The sequence below is a fragment of the Sinocyclocheilus rhinocerous genome, unplaced genomic scaffold (assembly GCF_001515625.1).
Source record: "Sinocyclocheilus rhinocerous isolate Xijiao unplaced genomic scaffold, SAMN03320098_v1.1 scaffold3119, whole genome shotgun sequence".
Lineage (NCBI taxonomy): Eukaryota > Metazoa > Chordata > Actinopteri > Cypriniformes > Cyprinidae > Sinocyclocheilus > Sinocyclocheilus rhinocerous.
In genome coordinates, this window is record NW_015632029.1 from 142189 (window position 1) to 154148 (window position 11960).

General features: G+C 42.0%; 1 protein-coding gene across 1 annotated transcript in view; it reads right to left on the reverse strand.

The window, feature by feature from the left end:
- The window catches only part of LOC107742075 (kinesin light chain 1-like), a 33130-nt gene that overhangs the window by 9164 nt on the left and 12006 nt on the right, over positions 1 to 11960 (reverse strand). Inside the window, 7 exon segments of the mRNA XM_016554937.1 lie at positions 7329 to 7472; positions 8654 to 8762; positions 9479 to 9546; positions 9639 to 9691; positions 9943 to 10042; positions 11086 to 11259; positions 11528 to 11629. Coding sequence (XP_016410423.1) covers positions 7329 to 7472; positions 8654 to 8762; positions 9479 to 9546; positions 9639 to 9691; positions 9943 to 10042; positions 11086 to 11259; positions 11528 to 11629 — 750 coding nt within the window.

Sequence of the window (11960 nt, forward strand, 5' to 3'; positions counted from 1 at the left end):
TGTCCGTCTCTCTATCTGTCCGTCTCTCTGTCTGTCTGTCTGTCCATCTCTCTGTCTGTCTGTCCGTCTCTTTGTCTATCTGTCCGTCTCTCTGTCTGTTTGTCTGTCCGTCTCTCTGTCTGACCGTTCTGTCTCTCTGTCTGTCTGTCCATCCGTCTCTCTGTTTGTCCATCTCTCTCCCTATCTGTCTGTCTCTCTGTCCGTATGTCTGTCTCTTTCTGTCTCTCTGTCTGTCCGTCTCTCTGTTTATCTGTCTGTCTCTCTGTCTATCTGTCCATCTGTCTGTCTGATAGTAATCACAGTGCAGTAAGAAATGTTCCTCTGTTTCCAGCTCTTTCTGTGAGCACAGTGAACACAGTCTCTGTTCTCGTGGCTGCCATCGCTGTCTGTGTCGTCCTCTCTTTATAGCCAGACAGTGATCACTCAGTCTGTATTCTGTTAGTGTCTTTCTTAGTGTCTATCTGTCCGTCTGTCTCTCTGTCACTCTGTCTGTCCGTCTCTTTGTCTATCAATTCAAATTTTTTTCAATTCAAATGAGCTTTATTGGCATGACTTGCACAGTATTGCCAAAGCATTGTCCATTACATGAATAAGGAATAAACAATTATATAATACATAAACAAGAATAGATATGTAAAATAATTAAGTAAATAAGTACATGTATATACATATCTTGCTGCTGTTGTGATCATTTTGGAATCTTCCCCTAAAATGTGATTTAATTTTTCTGTATTTGGTAATGCCATAAAATGTGGTTTAATTTGTTGGAATTTGGGGAAATATGCAGCTCTAATGTTGTGATAGTAATCACAGTGCAGTAAGAAATGTTCCTCTGTTTCCAGCTCTTTCTGTGAGCACAGTGAACACAGTCTCTGTTCTCGTGGCTGCCATCGCTGTCTGTGTCGTCCTCTCTCTATAGCCAGACAGTGATCACTCAGTCTGTATTTTTTTAGTGTCTTTCTTAGTGTCTATCTGTCCGTCTGTGCGTCTCTCTTTCTGTCCGTCTCTCTGTTTATCTGTCTGTCTCTCTATCTGTCTGTCCGTCTCTCTGTCTGTCCGTCTCTTTGTCTATCTGTCCGTCTCGCTGTCTGTCTGTCCATCTCTTTGTCTATCTGTCCGTCTCTCTGTCTGTCCGTCTCTCTGTTTATCTGTCCATCTCTCTATCTGTCTGTCCATCACTTTGTCTATCTGTCCGTCTCTCTGTCTGTCTGTCCATCTCTTTGTCCATCTGTCCGTCTCGCTGTTTGTCTGTCCATCTCTTTGTCTATCTGTCCATCTCTCTGTCTGCCAGTCCATCTCTGTCTGTCTCTCTGTTTATCGGTCTGTCTCTCTGTTTGTCTGTCCGTCTCTCTGTTTATCTGTCTGTCTGTCCGTCTCTTTGTCTACCTGTCCGTCTCTTTGTCTGTCTGTCCGTCTCTTTGTCTATCTGTCCGTCTCTGTCTGTCCGACTCTTTGTCTATCTGTCCGTCTCCCTGTATATCTGTCTGTCTGTCCGTCTCTTTGTCTATCTGTCTGTCTCTGTCTGTCCGACTCTTTGTCTATCTGTCCGTCTCCCTGTATATCTGTCTGTCTGTCCGTCTCTTTGTCTATCTGTCCGTCTCCCTGTATATCTGTCTGTCTGTCCGTCTCTTTGTCTATCTGTCCGTCTCCCTGTATATCTGTCTGTCTGTCCGTCTCTTTGTCTATCTGTCCATCTCGCTGTTTGTCTGTTCATCTCTCTGTCGCTCTGTCTGTCTGTCCGTGTCTGTCTGTCTGTCCATCTCTCTGTCTGTCTGTCCGTCTCTTTGTCTGTCTTTCCATCTCTCTGTCTGTCTGTCCGTCTCTTTGTCTATCTGTCCATCTCCCTGTCTATCTGTCCGTCTCTCTGTCTGTCTGTCCGTCTCTCTGTCAATCTGTCTGTCTCTCTGTCCGTCCGTCTCTTTGTCTATCTGTCCATCTCTCTGTCTGTCTGTCCATCTCTTTGTCTATCTGTCCGTCTCTCGGTCTGTCTGTCCATATCTCTGTCTGTCTCTCTGTTTGTCTGTCTGTCTCTCTGTCTGTTGCTCTCACACCCCTGCAAACACACGTCTACTATATTTAGTTAATAGGTCAAACGCTGATAAACAGAAAAGGAAAAATATTTTTAAATTATTTATATATTATTTATACATAATTTACTTATTAAATTCATTAATTGTTGCTTTATAAAGTGAAATGTTTAACAAGGCTTTTGTCATGCTAATAAGGCACAAAGAGCGTCTCTTTGTCTATCTGTCCATCTCTCTGTCTGTCTGTCCTGTCTATCTGTCCGTCTATCTTTCTGTCCATCTCTTTGTCTATCTGTCCATCTCTCTGTCTGTCTGTCCGTCTCTCTTTCTGTCTGTTCGTCTCTTTGTCTATCTGTCCGTCTCTGTCTATCTGTCTGTCTCTCTGTCTGTCTGTCTGTCCGTCTCTTTGTGTATCTGTCCGTCTCTCTGTCTGTCCGCCTCTCTGTCTGTCCATCTCTTTGTCTATCTGTCCATCTCTCTGTCTGTCTGTCCGTCTCTCTGTCTGTCTGTTCGTCTCTTTGTCTATCTGTCCGTCTCTGTCTATCTGTCTGTCTCTCTGTCTGTCTGTCCGACTCTTTGTCTATCTGTCCATCTCTCTGTCTGTCCGTCTCTCTGTCTGTCCATCTCTTTGTCTATCTGTCCATCTCTCTGTCTGTCTGTCCGTCTCTCTGTCTGTCTGTTCGTTTCTTTGTCTCTCTGTCGGTCTCTCTGTTTGTCTGTCTCTCTGTTTATCTGTCTGTCTCTCTGTCTGTCCATCTCTCTGTCCGTCTCTTTGTCTATCTGTCCATCTCGCTGTCTGTCTGTCCGTCTCTTTGTCTCTCTGTCTGTCTGTCCGTCTCTGTCTATCTGTCCATCTCTCTGTCTGTCCATCTCTTTGTCTGTCTTTCCATCTCTCTGTCTGTCTGTCCGTCTCTCTGTCTGTCTGTCCGTCTCTCTGTCAATCTGTCTGTCTCTCTGTCCGTCCGTCTCTTTGTCTATCTGTCCATCTCTCTGTCTGTCTGTCCATCTCTTTGTCTATCTGTCCGTCTCTCGGTCTGTCTGTCCATATCTCTGTCTGTCTCTCTGTTTGTCTGTCTGTCTCTCTGTCTGTTGCTCTCACACCCCTGCAAACACACGTCTACTATATTTAGTTAATAGGTCAAACGCTGATAAACAGAAAAGGAAAAATATTTTTAAATTATTTATATATTATTTATACATAATTTACTTATTAAATTCATTAATTGTTGCTTTATAAAGTGAAATGTTTAACAAGGCTTTTGTCATGCTAATAAGGCACAAAGAGAAAAGTGAAAACAGAGAGAGCAGCAGCTCCTGTCTGTCACTGAGGTCATGACACAGGACGTAGAACAGGAAACAAACGCTGGGCTGGACTTCATTTCAAGCGCAGTGATTTATCCTCTATATGAACAGTGTAATATCAGCGTGTGCGTTTGCAGGGGTGAGATCACAAATCCCTGCCTGTTTCGGGTCTAATATATCAATATATAATATATATCATAATATATCAATATCATATAATGATGTGTGTCAAAAGTTTGCAATTAAGATTTTCAGATTTTATTTTATTTTTGAAAGAAGTCTCTTCTGCTCACCAAGGCATTTATTTGATCAAAAATACAGTAAAAGATGTTAAATATTAAAACAACTGCTTTCTATGTGAATCTCTGTTAAAATGTAATGTATTTCTGTGATGCGCAGCTGTATTTTCAGCATCATTACTCCAGTCTTCAGTGTCACATGATCTTCAGAAATCATTCTAATATGCTGATTTGCTGCTCAACAAACATTTCTGATTATTATCAATGTTGAGAACAGTTGTGTTGCACAATATTTGTGTGGAAACTGTGATACACTACCATTAAAAAGTTAGTAAGATTTTTTTTAGAACAATACTTGATAATTTCATTCGTCAAGGACACATTAAATTGATCAAAAGTGACAGTAAAGACATTTATAATGTTACAGTAGATTTCTATTTCAAATAAATGCTGTTCTTTTGAACTTTCTGTTCATCTGTGAATCCTGAAAAATAAAATGCATCACAGTTTCCACAAAAATATTGTGCAGCACAACTGTTTTCAGCATTGATAATAATCAGAAATGTTTCTTGAGCAGCAAATCAGCATATTATTATGATTTCTGAAGATCATGTGACACTGAAGACTGGAGTAATGATGCTGAAAATACAGCTGCGCATCACAGAAATACATTACAGTTTAACAGATATTCACATAGAAATCTGATATTTTAAATTGTAATAATATTTTAAATTTTTTACTTTATTTCTGATCAAATAAATGCAGCCTTGCTGAGCAGAAGAGACTTGACTACTGACTAGTTGTGCAACTGCATGTGTTGTATATTTATAAATATGCCTGATGCTCATTAGACTGGATGTCGAGCTCCTCTCTGTCTCTGATCTAACAGATGCTGCTCATCCAGCGCTCCAGTGTGTCTCTTAGTGATGAAGGGAAGAGTACAATCCACTGCGTCAGGAAAAACTGATCCCAGCTGCGTTTCCCAAAAGCATCGTAAGTAGATCGCAGAGGCCTTCGGTGAAAGCGGTTACTTCATCTACTCAGACTCGCAACACTGTTGGGAAAGGCTGCTGATTGGCTGATTGTAGTCAAGGCAACAGCTGCAGTGATGTGGCTGGTTAGTGGCAGGTAGTGATGGTGAGGCACAGACTCATGCAGGCGCTACGACACGACGCGCAGACTGCATGCACAGGCAAAGACACGCGCCACAAGCGTCTGCAGCAGACACACACACACACACACACACACACAACACATGCACACACACACACACACACTACCATACACCAGCACACACCAGCACACAGAAACACATGCACACACACACACACACTACCATACACCACCATACACCAGCACACAGAAACACATGCACACACACACACACACACTACCATACACCACCATACACCAGCACACAGAAACACATGCACACACACACACACACACTACCATACACCACCATACACCAGCACACAGAAACACATGCACACACACACACACACACTACCATACACCACCATACACCAGCACACAGAAACACATGCACACACACACACACACACTACCATACACCACCATACACCAGCACACAGAAACACATGCACACACACACACACACTACCATACACCACCATACACCAGCACACAGAAACACATGCACACACACACACACACACTACCATACACCAGCACACACCAGCACACAGAAACACATGCACACACACATGCTACTACACACTGCCAAGAACGACTGCTTTAGTGAGCTTTTACCTAATGATCCTTCAAACGAGAGAAGCAGCACTGACTAGTTTTGTGTGTTTCTGTCACTGCACTGACAGATTCTTTCACACGTTTTAACTTGTATTAAACACACAATCACTGAAAGCCAGTCAAGGCGAGTCTGCATTTGTTTTTGGGTGAAATATTCCTTTAAGACTCTTTGTAAAGCGTGAGATGTGTTATGATGATGATTATTTCCATTGCACGTGCTGGTGTTAATGATCGCACACATGAACGAGACGCTGGAAGCTTCAGATGCAGGATATGACATCACACTGAACATCCTGAACACAGCAGACCATCAGCGACACTGGACCAGTGGACATGAGATACTCTTACAGATTGGATTCATTAGTAGTTATTATTTATTAGTTTTAGTTAGTAATTTTATATTTTTATTATTTGTATTTTTTTTTAAGTTATAGTAATTTTGTTGTGTGTGTTTTAAGGTTTTATTAATTTTGATGTCAGTTTTAGTTATTTTAGTACATCAAGTTAAAGTAAATTAAAATGAAAACGTTGTCTTGGCTACTAGTTGTAATAAAAAGTTGTATTTATTTTATTTTATTTCAGTCAGTTTTTTGTTTCAAATAACGAGAATGTTTCTTCGTCATTTCATTTTATTTTCAGTTTTTGTTTTAGTTAACTATAGTCATAGTTCAGCCCAGAATCACAAGAATATGAGAACTATGAGAAATATGAGGCACAGTGATTATCATTAAATAATTATGAAAAATAATGACTGTAAAGCATTTATGTGGCAGCATGTGCTGAACTGCCTTCAATTCATGCTGACTCAATTTAAAAAATCACTGCATTATAGTAATGAGAATCTAATGAGAATCATCAAGAAAGAGAATTACAAAAACATTTTTACAGTAGTGAGAATGACAATAAAATAAAACTAGATAAAAAAGTTTGTCAAGACTTTAGGTTGGCTTGAGAAACCCTAGCCTGAAAGTTTAAAGCAGTAGAAAAAGCCTAAAGTTTGAAAATGTAGATAGAATAGATAGATGTTGATAACATGTTTCTAGCATGATTAGCATGTTTTAGCATGATTAGCCTGTTGGTAGCATATTGCTGGCATGATTAGCATGTTACTAGCATGATTAGCAAGTGACTAGCCTGTTTCTAGCATGAGTAGCATGTTACTAGCATGTTGCTAGCAAGTGACTAGCATGTTTCTAGCATGATTAGCATTTTACTAGCATGTTGATAACATGATTAGCAAAGGTAACTAGCATGTTGCTAGCATGATTAGCAAGTTACTAGCATGTCACCAACATGTTTCTAGCATGATTAACATGTTACTAGCATATTGCTAGCATGATTAGCAAGTAACTAGCATTTTGCTAGCATATGATTAGCAAGTTACTAGCATGTCACTAGCATATTTCTAGCATGATTAGCATGTTACTAGCATTTGCTAGCATGATTAGCAAGTAACTAGCATGTTGCTATCATGATTAGCATGTTACTAGCATGTTTCTAGCATGATTAGCATGTTACTAGCATGTTGCTACCATGATTAATATGCTACTAGCATGTTGCTAGCATGATTAGCATGCTTCTAGCATGTTGCGTTCAGAAATTTAATCTAATAATAATAATAATAATAATAATAATAAGCTTAAGTAGCAGATCAGTAGGTTGGCTTTCTCAAGTCAACCCAAATATACAAATATAAAAAATAATCTATAAATTTAAAAAAAAATTATAATATATTAAAAATGTTTAAGAATGTAATAAAATAAATATAAATAGAGGTAATAAAAATAGACTTAATTTTATGCTAAATATAATTTCTTGATTTTGGGGTGAGACCTGGACCTGTGCGGCGCTGCAGGAGGAGTGTGTGTGTTCAGAGATGCTCACACACACACACACACACACACACAAGCATGTTAAATCAGCACAATCATGCCAGGACACACAATCAGCTCTTGGTGTTTTTGTGGCTGTGTGGATGTGTACTCACCCCGCTCCACTCTACAGCCATACTCACTTCATCGCCGGCCTCAGAGCCGCTCTCGTACTTCACGCTGGACACACTGTCTCTGCTGCGCCGGCCGTCCTCCTTCAGGAGCTCCACCACACGCGTCTGATGGACCGGATCCAGACCCTGACCAACACAGATCCACAGCACACTACAGCTCACCTCGTTAACCAAAAACACGCTTTATTTCCATGACTGAGGGCGAGACAGTGACACGGTGACTCCATCAACATGCAGTACTGATGATGAGAAATGTAGGTTAAAAAATAAAAACTCTTTAAAAGATGAAATAAGATCAAATCTAGACCTCCATGAGTTGTCATGCTTGGGTTGCCAGATGAGCTTAAATCCCCCAATCAGAGCTCCTGTGTTGAATTTATCTGCCCAACCTGGCACCTGATGATCTGAACCTCTGTGCCACAATACAAAGCCTTTTGGTTGTCATTTTAATAGAAAGACATGAATGTAATGTGGAATTACTGGAATTATTATTAGGAATGTCCCTTTTCGCCAGTTTTCATAATGTAGAGAGTGTGTTTGTATTTCTGATAACATAATAAATCAGGAAACTAGAAACTAGCATGTGTGTGTCGACTTTCTCTTGATTTGTGCTTGCAGGCGAAACAGCTATAATTCTGATTAGCAATCACGATTATAACTTTTGATTATGATTATCTTATTTGATTGTGATTATCATTTCAAACATTATACAGCCTGACTAAAGTTTAAATTCTCAGACTTTTTGTCAACTAAAACCGGACAGGTGACTAAATATGATAGGAACTAGAAAGGACAAAACAGCTGCCAGAATGAACACTAGAACACACGCAGCAGGGCATGCTGGGATTGATGAGCCGTGCGCTCTATTACACGAGCGTCAGCACTAATGAACATCTTCAGAATGACTCACGGAGTTGCTCTAGGATCCACAGAGGAGCAGGAAGGAAAGAGGAGAGAGAAAGCATGTGAAACACAGTCCTTCACACTCACACTCACACACACACACGCACACACACACACACGCACACACACACTCACACACACACACTCGCACTCACTAGCGTCATGGCAGAGCATTGAAGTCTAGTCGATTAGTGGGTGCAACCCCTAGTACACACACACACACACACTCGTACACGCACACACACACACACACTCACACACACACACACATCACACTCACACTCACATTCTCACTCTCTCACTCACACTCACACTCTCACTCTCACTCTCTCTCACACACACTCTCACTCACACTCTCACTCTCTCTCACACACACTCTCACACTCACACACACACACACACACTCACTCCCACTCTCAAACGGCGCACTCCTCCAGCGTCTCCGCTGCCTCCAGCTTGCCCTGTCTGCGGTACAGAGCGCCCAGATTCCTCAGCGTCGTGTTGACCGTCGGGCTGCGCACAAACAACGTCACAATGCAGAACATCAGCTCTTATGCTTTGGCTTCTGATTGATTCATCAGGAGATTCACTCTGTCTGGATAAACTCACTGTTTTAATGTGACATACTGATCGATGCTTAGATGAGTCAGGAGGAGTCGTTAGAACCTTTAAAGAGTTAAACATTACTGATAACTCCTAGTCTGAGCGTGGAAATGACCGTATACTGAGCTGAGAGTCATTTCAGTAACATTCAGCACTCACGTCACGTGTTCAGCTGTTCCTAACCCTAATCGCAGTGGTCAAACGGATTTGCAGAAAAGGAAAACATTTTGTTTCAGTTACGGAATATAAAATAAAAAAGCAAATTGTGACTTTATATCTCATAATTCTGACTTTTTTTCTCAGAGCGCTTTCACACTAGCACTTCTGGTGCGCTCCCGGGTTCTTCTGATGTCAGAGTTCAGTGTTTCTGTGTTTTTAAAATCCGAAGTACAACAATGAAACGAGCAAGCTGGAACATGACAAATAGTGCTGCTCCCTGTGCTCAGAGGTCTCAGTCTTGTTGCTGCTAAAGGAGCACAACAATCACGGTTGTCTGAAATGACCATGGTTAGATGAAATACCCGCAATCAGAGAGTTATTTAAAGACAGGCCTACAGTCAACAAAAGATAGAAATGCACTCAAATCAAGTACACTCATGGTGTAATATGATGTGTGTGTGTGTTACCTGTTGACTTTACAGGCTTTGTACCAGCCTCCGTATTCCCCGTATGGTGTGTTGTCTCTGTGCTTCCCCTGAACATCAGCAGATACACACAGAGTGAGACACAGCAGATCAGCACACACACACACACACACACACACTCATCATGCTCTCACACACACACCTTGCTCATCTCCTCTCTCTCCTCCGCGTGCATCCAGATGGGCTTGTTTTCGGCTGGAAACAGACATACGGGTGACATCATTACCCATGATGCTCTCTGATGAAAGCCACTGAATGCTGTATTAGACTGGACTTTTGAACACACATTCAGTCTGTAACACTCATTTAATAAAGTCTGATTCATAACCACAAGAATGATTAATATTGATATATTGACATGCATGTAATCATAGTCATTTTCCCGCTGTGCGTTTTTTCTGTCAAACCGACAGCAGCATCAGTGTGAACGTGTCTCTAACACTCACCATCCACCGATCCGAACTCCTTCTCGTGAGCACGGGTCAGAATCTCTTTGTACAGAACCTCGGCTTCTTTGTATTTGCCTTGTTTGAGAAAGCAGGACGCCTGCGGAGAGACGAGAGCATTCACTGCTGATGAAGATCATTTTGAAATCGTTCAACAGAGACTGATGGAGTGATGGAGTCTGTGTGTGTGTAAGTGTGAGTGAGTGAGTGAGTGAGTGTGTGTGTGTGTGTGTGTGAGTGTGTGTGTGAGTGAGTGTGAGTGAGTGTGTGTGTGTGTGTGTGTGAGTGTGTGTGTGAGTGAGTGTGAGTGAGTGTGTGTGTGTGTGTGTGTGAGTGTGTGTGTGAGTGAGTGTGAGTGAGTGTGTGTGTGTGTGTGTGTGAGTGTGTGTGTGAGTGAGTGTGAGTGAGTGTGTGTGTGTGTGTGTGTGAGTGTGTGTGTGAGTGAGTGTGAGTGAGTGTGTGTGTGTGTGTGTGTGAGTGTGTGTGTGAGTGAGTGTGAGTGAGTGTGTGTGTGTGTGTGTGTGAGTGTGTGTGTGAGTGAGTGTGAGTGAGTGTGTGTGTGTGTGTGTGTGAGTGTGTGTGTGAGTGAGTGTGAGTGAGTGTGTGTGTGTGTGTGTGTGAGTGTGTGTGTGAGTGAGTGTGAGTGAGTGTGTGTGTGTGTGTGTGTGAGTGTGTGTGTGAGTGAGTGTGAGTGAGTGTGTGTGTGTGTGTGTGTGAGTGTGTGTGTGAGTGAGTGTGAGTGAGTGTGTGTGTGTGTGTGTGTGAGTGTGTGTGTGAGTGAGTGTGAGTGAGTGTGTGTGTGTGTGTGTGTGAGTGTGTGTGTGAGTGAGTGTGAGTGAGTGTGTGTGTGTGTGTGTGTGAGTGTGTGTGTGAGTGAGTGTGAGTGAGTGTGTGTGTGTGTGTGTGTGTGTGTGTGAGTGTGTGTGTGGGTGAGTGAGTGTGAGTGAGTGTGTGTGAATGAGTGTGTGTGTGTGTGTGTGTAAGAGATGAGCGTGAGTTCAGCTGCACGCTCTAACTGAATTCTGCTGGAGCTCTGCTCACATTTGCATGATGAGGCCGAAATGCAAATGCCACGGCTTATCAAGTATGTGTTTAAACTGACTTCAGTTAGTTTCCCAGCAGAAGCGGCGTTCTCAGACTCACCAGGTTGTTCTTGGTTTTGGCCACGTTGGGGTCGTCTGGGCCGAGCCGACACTCGTAGATCTCCAGCGCTCTGCAGTAATAATACTCCACCTCCTCATACTTGCCCTGATTCTGACACAACAGCGCCAGGTTATTCAGCTGCTTCGCCACGTCAGGATGATCCTTCCCCAGCACCTGACAGATACACACACACAGTCTTAAGATAGAGACAAGACTAATTTAAGACAGAATTTCTATAGTGTGGTATTAATTTGGACATTAATTTAAATGTAAGAATTTAAATAAATAAATAGGCTCTGTCGTTGTGGTGTAATCAGAGGAAACAGCTGCTATCAGTGTTTAATCACATTCTGCTGCTCCATCAAAACTCGTCAGGAGGAGACGAGCGAGTAATCACTCATTTCACACGGCAGAGATCTCAGTGTTTATGGTGAGCACTGACCTTCTCTCGGATCTCCAGAGCTCGTTTACACAGCGGCTCGGCCTCCTTATACTTGCCTCTCTTCCCGTACAGCACTGCCAGATTATTGAGAGTGGCTGCAACCTGAAACACAAGAGCAAAATCAACACTGACGACACGGCATGAGCTTCAGCTAAAAAAGACACCAGCTAAACCAGCTGAGCATGACCATCTCAGTGCACAAACAAACCATGATCAACACTGATATAATGAGACATGTGACTCTGAAAGAGTGATGCTTCTATTGCAGCTTCAACACAGTCCATGCAATGTCAACCAAATACTAGTCTTTATTTACTTAATTTACTATTTATGTAATATTTCGTTTGTTGTTATTTTCTGCACAGACAGGATGAATTATTCTGCTTCAAATCACAGACACACACACATATATATATATATATATATATATATA